At 33.7% G+C, this 7,653-nt stretch overlaps 1 protein-coding gene across 1 annotated transcript in view; it reads left to right on the top strand.

The window, feature by feature from the left end:
- The window catches only part of LOC119838284, a 58,284-nt gene that overhangs the window by 41,355 nt on the left and 9,276 nt on the right, over window positions 1-7,653 (top strand). The window contains exons 13-14 of the mRNA XM_038364151.1: window positions 4-4,045; window positions 4,298-4,357. Of these exons, the coding sequence (XP_038220079.1) occupies window positions 4-4,045; window positions 4,298-4,357 (4,102 nt within the window). The remainder of the gene's footprint in view (window positions 1-3; window positions 4,046-4,297; window positions 4,358-7,653) is intronic.

Here is a 7,653-nt window from a genome sequence, read left to right as displayed (position 1 = left end):
CAGAAATCTCAAAATAAAACTATGGACAGTAAAGCAGTTGGTACAAGTAGCTTTGGCTCGCCAAGAAAGACCATGTCCCCTATACAATACAACACATATCGCAGTCGATACGCAGGGTCTTCAGTGGTGATTGAAGGTGGAGCAGGTAGAAAAACACCTATAACAAATATATTAGATAAAGTTACACCTATTGATAAGCTTTGGGGTTCACAAAAAAGAAATGAAAGAATAGATATATCCAAATTAAGAATTAAAAATGCAGAAAAAGTAAAAGCCGCTTCATCAAGGACAGTAACAAACAGTAAACCCACAATTACTACTACGAAATCACCCACACCATTGGGTGTAATACATAAAAGTCGCGATATGGTCCGCACCTCGGAAAAAATACAAAAACTCAAATTTGTGAATGCTTACGCCCAATCCACGCCTTGTTTGGTAAATAAAAAGGACGATCGGCAATCCAAAGTAAAAATAATTTCGAATATTTCCAAATCATCATCGAACATTTGCTCAATGATCAAAAAGTCACCAGCAAATACAAAATCCCCATCAATGAATCATCTCAAAAACAAAAAATCGCTGGAAACTATTACTATAAAACCTAAAAGTGCTAATTGTGGTCAATTAAATAAAAGTAAACATTATACACCACAGAAATCTGTAAAGGAAACTAGAAAAAAGGATTTAACAATTTATAATGATAACGAAATGTATGATAGAGTCACATGTAGTAGCCAATTTGGAGGTGATCTATGTGATATAAAGAAGCTAGAAAATCCTAAAAGTATAAGCTCTAAAGAAATTAAAAATACACACGATGCCGTCATGACAAATTCATTTTTCCAAAACTTGTTTTGTAGAAATGTTAATTTTCCACTAGTCGTAGATACAAATGTGAAAAGTAACGTTAAAGAAAAAGCACAATATTTTCTATCACACTCAGATTATAATACGAATGCTCTACCAAGTGCTTTAAATACATATTTGATACACCGAAAGCCCGTATCTCTTTCAAAATTTAAAATGTGGGATAAAACTTCAAGTCCTATCAGAAGTCAAAGCCCACGGTCTATATCTTGGCCAGGTAGGATGGATGGAACAATTCGAAAATTTGAAAGTTTAGTAAATTATAGTGATCAATTTGGATCCACTTCATCATTATCTACAGTAAGAAGTAAAAGTGAACCACCAGCAAACAAATTATATTTTTCTCAAACATGCCGACCTAAATCACCTATTGTTATATTTCATAGAAAAGATAATGCTGAAGCTCCAAAAATCGGACATTGCACTTCGTTAAGAGAGGCAACCAGTCCACATAGTATTATTTATACAAAACCACAGAGAAAGGCATTTTATGCGCTGAACAAAAATGTAAATAAAGGACCAGCACCATCAGGAGAAATCATTCGCCCTCTTTCACCTCATGGTAATCATTTTTTGCGTGAATGTCTTGCTTCTGAAACAGGTGATCAAGACCACTCGCAACCATCTACAATTTTCTTTTCACAAACTTCAAGACCCGTTTCACCGAAAGTTACGAAACAATCTATTAATAAAAGCAGAAGTCATTCTACCTCTCCGATGCCAATACGATCACCATCATATAGAAGAATCCACAGCACTAAAACACAACACAAAAGTATGTTGGAACCAAGGCCACGTAGTGTTGATAGTTCTAATAAGGCAGATATATTACCGCCACTCAAAGCTAAATCTAAAAGTGACACAATTGCTCATTGTAATGATCCAGAGTATGAAGAGTATATGTATGATATACAAAATGCAAAAAAAAGATCTGAGAGGTTTCGTGAATTAAATAGATATTACACTTATCTTGAAAGGGTTGGTGAGCTTGAGAAATCAACTTCTATACACGATTTGCGCCACAGAAAAAAAGACGAAGAAATTATTGACTTTGATAGATGGAAAAAAATTCGTGCAATAGAAAGAGCTGAAGAGGAACTAAACAATTTATATGAAAAGCTTAAAATTGCTCAGAATGAAAAGGACTTCTTGTTTTATCCGAGGGATGTCAAAGATTTTCGATGGAATTGTGATAAAGAAAGAGGTCTTAAAGTGAAAGAAAAATCAGTTGAAGATCTAAAAGATGACCTTCTACAGAAATCTTTTCACGATTCTCATGACTCAGACCAATATTTATTGAAAGACGTATATAAACCTCTATGGAGAGGGACAAGTGTTGCAGAAACAGCATTTAGCATAAACAAAAAAAATAATGAAAATGAGCCCATTAAACGTAGCTCAAATGGTCAACGCATAAAACAAAGTAAAGAACTAACTATTGGTGATCTAAGAAAGAAAATAGGCATAGGTAATAGTCTTTGGAGTAGTTTATCATTAGATCAAGTAAATGCATTAAAAGACCAGCTCAATGCTATTTATAGCAAAGAATTAGAGTCTAAATCTAATAAAAATTTTGACAAATATACCGTAGAAGTCAAAGGAGAGAGAAACAACTTTAACTCAAATTTACATGTCAGGTGTAACTCGTTAAACAGTACTCATTCTCCAAAGATAAAAGAAATTACCAAATCAGAATCAATCGCTGGAATTTGTCCCATTTCATCGGACAAAGAAATTAAGAATAATGTTAATAAAATGCAAATGGTACTTAGTGAAAATGAAAAGAAAATGATATCTCAAACATTGAGTAAAGAAGTTATAAAAAGAATCAACAAAGAACCCACCAATCAACTAATAAATAATGAACCTAAAAAGAATGAAAGAAATGATGAATCATTAATCCAAATAACAAACAATAAAGATACAAATAATACCACTTTAAATAAATTAGTAGACCATAAAAGACATGTTATATATGCATCAGAAAAGGAAGAGCCTACTCAATCATCTGCCAGCGAAACAGAGACAGGTGGTTCTGACATATCTAACACAACAGTAATATATATTGCACCAAAAAAAGAGGTCCAAAAAAAGGTGGAATATTTTGAATCTGTTCAAAATACGCCTCCTAAAGACAGTGTTTTAAATAGTACGGAAAACAAAGCATCTCAAACGAATAAAACTTTGCCAGAAATAAATAAAGAACAATTACCACATTCACAATCATGTACAAACATTAAGGAACTTTTTGGCGAAAGCGAGAAAAATAAGTTTTTATCTTTGCCTTTAAAACCTGACCTACATTCAAGATCACCTTCGCCTTACTCCGAGTTATACATAAACGATCGACGTACGCCTGACACGCTATGTTGCTCTAGTGACGAGACAATCTGGCGAAGTCGAAGCCCGTCGCCCGATCCGGAACGATATTGGCGAGCTTACTTTAAACTGGCGCGTGTTGGGGAAGTTCGCCGTCTAGCACGACGTTTTGATTCACCCTCCACGGTTGGAGGATTAAGGCGACATCGTAGTGACCCAGAAATAACTAGCAATGATTTTAAAAACTGCCTTTGCACAGAAAAATTTGGGAAACAAAGCGAAGCATGTAAAGCATCACTTACAGTAGCGCGAGTACCTCTTAGGTCTAAAAACCGCTTTATGCCTCATATTGACATTATATCAAAATTAGCCGCCCTACGTAGGCGTACTACTCCACGTTCTCGATCAGCTGAAGAAGCGTTTGAATGTCGGCCTGGAGAAGTAGAAAGAATTCGGAAAAGATTTGAAGTTATGTCAATTCTAGGTCAAATATACAATTCTGCCCCTGATGTGAGTGAACTAAAAGATATAGCACCATACTTAGAAGGTTCTTGGATAGCACATCAATATCCAAAACCAAGTGATAACAATAGATCTATTACGGACCCGAAAACTTACGTTGAAGGTAGATTATCGCCTATAAAAAAGAAAATAAAAAAATCAGTTGTCAAGGAGCCGCTGAAACTAAATTCTATTTTAAAAAGTGATACAAATGAGGGTCAGCAGTTTGACCCATCAGTTCACCGACCGATCAGCCGCTATGAGCCACCTCGTGCCCCACCCCGCCCACCACCAGCTGAGTGGCCCTACAAACTAGCATCGTTTGTCACACCACGAAACACAGTCACCTTTAAAGGTTAATATTTTCATTTTATTTTACACTTTTGATTCATTTTGAATTATAATGCAGTTACTGTTTAATTTTGGAGTTAATCAATGTGTTCTTTTTATTTCATTTCATTTAGTTTTATTTATAGAGATTGCCATAAAGTTTATTAGAAAGTACTGCTTATAAGCGTTACGGTATATCTCTTACAAGCTTTATTTAAAAATTATTTTTGAAACATGTTTTTCAACCACACCATCATATTTTATTATATTCTGATAGAAAACGATTCTGCCCCGGAACCACCGCGACGAATGCAACATAGCAGCATCTCCGATTCAGGTAAATTTTTCATTTAATTGTATTCTTTTAAATAAAATAAATAGCATGTAACATTCACAATTTTCATTATTGTATAATTTTAATGGATTGTAAAATTCCAATAATTGTTTTTATTATTTATAAGCTATAATAATCGAAATAGCAATTAAATCCTCTAATTCAGTAAATATTATAATAAGTAACCTCAATCCAATTAATGATATTTTCGTATAGTACAATAATTGAAAGGTGTATAATACCAGGTACCAAGAAAATTTCCTAGTCGGCACTTAATTACCCCTTATTATATACCATAAGAATGAAACAATAGTCTTTGTTACATTACTATTGAACTGTCTATTCTTACTTTAGAAGTTAATGTGTGTGGTTTTGACCAATATATTCTTAGTGTTATAGCAAATAATAATTACTATCTACATCTACTATCAAGATCATTAAAGGCCGACAAGATATTTACGTCACTGAATTCGTCAGAGTTTAAGGTCGCTGAGGCAGTCTTTCGTAAATAGTTCGCCACGCTTCCTTATTGAGATCGGTTCTATTCGGCGGAAATATAATAAATAAATAGTTTCTTGTTGTGTTAAAACTTATCACTTGACACTATCTAACCTACGTATTACTGATAATCGCTATCTACTCGACCGGGTTTATTTCGCGCTATCCGTGTTAAAGTCTAGCCAAGCAGTGCAATGAAATAAGACGTCAAAATGAATTCGAGTGACCGACACAATAGTGTGAGTGCAAATTATGTGCGCGATGACGACGGATTTTATAGTGATGTTCCATTATCGGGATCTTTATCGAAATCCTTGTTAGCGTTAAATAAATACGTCAAGAAAAACTTACTCTACGATGATACTGAAGAACCAGAAGAAACGAGTCAAAATGACGGTGCATATTTTTCTAAAGAAAGTACTCCAAACGACTCGGTAGTGAAAAGTGACACAGAAAGTGTGACAAGTCATGAGCGTGTTGAGCAAAATATTGGTACAATCGTTATCACTAAGTATGTGGTTACTTGTGAATCGTTAAAAGATACAAGAAATGATCCTACAACACAAACCGATGATTATAAGTTTCAACAACTTCTCGATAATTCAAGTTCTATTAGTCACCGAGATTCCTTATCATCAAATTCCTCCAGCAATTATATATCATTCAATAAAAATCAAAATGGTGTACAATTTTCATCTGAGAATACATCATCTAGGTTGGATCTTGAAGATAAAAAGAGTATTGAGGAAGTAACTCTGAGTGAAAATGCCGAAACGACAGTAAACTTACAACGACACACACTTCATTTTCCAAATGAATCGGAACCTATATCTGGAGATAACAAATCGAAACTCGATCAAGAGGGTGAAAATATTACGAAAAATGTAGTTTTACGTGAAAAGACGGGTAAAATCGTAGTAAGCCCACACCGGCATACGCTACACGATTTCACAAACTGGGGCAACAGGACAGACAAATATCCAGATGTATACGCTCCACTGCCATTTAGTAAGTGCGCCCTTATTGTTGCGTGATCGTTATCATTCAGTCTCTAATCAATAAACATTCACGTCGAAGTAAATTGTATCTCCTTATCCTTTAGCAGGGAACGTCTCTAAACAAATCTTACAAAATTAGTGAACTGTTTACCTGGTACAGTGAGCATTTTATTTGTCTCTACTTTACGCTATACTTTTTTTTTTTTTTGTTCAGACATACATTATTATAATTGGCTAAATATGATGTGTATCATATAAAAATATAACCAAAATTTCATCCTTCTATGATTATCGAAATTCCATTTATTTTTTGCGAGATAACGTGTGTTGTATAGAGTAATATATCGATGTAACACGACATCATATCGGTTAGTAGTAATTTTCATGGATATTTCGATATTTTTATTTATAAATAGAGAAGGTATAATCACTATTTAATGTGTTGCCCCTTAACTATCAGCTAATATCCAAGATTGCTGCACTGTGATATCGTAAACAATGCACATTATCTTTTGATAAATACAATACTAAGCGATTTCATGTCCACATTCCTTAAACTTATGTATGTATCAATATGAATAATGATAACTTTATTATTGCTACGTTAATACGTTTATATGTAAACATTTAATTTTTAGTTTTATAGCATTGAAATGCTTTATAAATGAGAAATTTTGAAAGAATAGAAAAAATTTGATCACGAGGCAGGATTCGAACCTGCGTATCTTGCCTACGGTTAGGCAAGATACGCAGGTTCGAATCCTGCCTCGTGATCAAATTTTTTCTATTCTTTCAAAATTTCTCATGTAAACATTTTTCATAAAAACGCATTTTTAAAACATATCCTGACATTTTTAAAACAATTCATACCACTCAAAACTATAGTTTATACCAAGCAGTCTCAAAAAAAATTGACCTTTGAATTTAATTTGATGAAATAATGACCGCCAGTTACTATAACTCATTCTTAGGTTGGTTGCTAATGTTCAAAACTGCTAATAAACAAAACGTTATTTATAAGAACATAAGCTTTTATCAAATTATCTTTCATTTTCGGTTATGATTTAAAGCGATTTATTTGCGCGGCAGTCAAATAAAAGCACAATTCAGCAGTAAAACCTATTTGATAGCTGACGATAATCGCTTCGCATGTACCAGCCTTTAGCAAATGTTTGACGTGAAAATAAAACCATAAACGCTTGATGCTCGATGGCGACACGATTAACTTCTGGCGGGAGAGGATGAAAGTGTTTCACGTAATCACTCCGTCAGTCATCGGCCCGGTGACAAACAGACCGGACGGACTATAAGTGATTGTATTGTGAACTGGTGATTTATTGAAATGGGAATACTGAAACAGATAAAAAAGATCGCGTCAAACGGTTTGTTTAAGTGACTTTTTTTAATATACAAGTACCTATGTAATCGTCATCATTTATTTCCGTACATACACATATTAACATTTTAATTTATATTCTAATTATTATAGTTGTCTTAATATTTTTTTCATGTATGATCGAGAAGGTTTAACTAAAAACAGGTTTACGCAAGGTTTTAATGAAAAGGGCAATCTAGGTCGTTAAAGACAAATTGTGTAATCCAGAACTAAGTTGATTGAAAAATACGCGTCGAATCGATGTACTTTCTCCGGTTAAAGAAGTTGGCTTAAAGAATCTGATTTCTAAATTTGAAAGAGTTTTTATATAAAAACAAAATGCAAAAAATTTCAAATTGAAAGAAAAAGGAACTTTGATTCAGATACTTCCTCCAGAATATAAGTATCTAAGAAACTTTAATCGTGAA

Source organism: Zerene cesonia, unplaced genomic scaffold (genome assembly GCF_012273895.1).
Source record: "Zerene cesonia ecotype Mississippi unplaced genomic scaffold, Zerene_cesonia_1.1 Zces_u002, whole genome shotgun sequence".
Classification (NCBI taxonomy): Eukaryota; Metazoa; Arthropoda; class Insecta; order Lepidoptera; family Pieridae; genus Zerene; species Zerene cesonia.
This window is presented reverse-complemented; position numbering and strand designations above follow the sequence as displayed.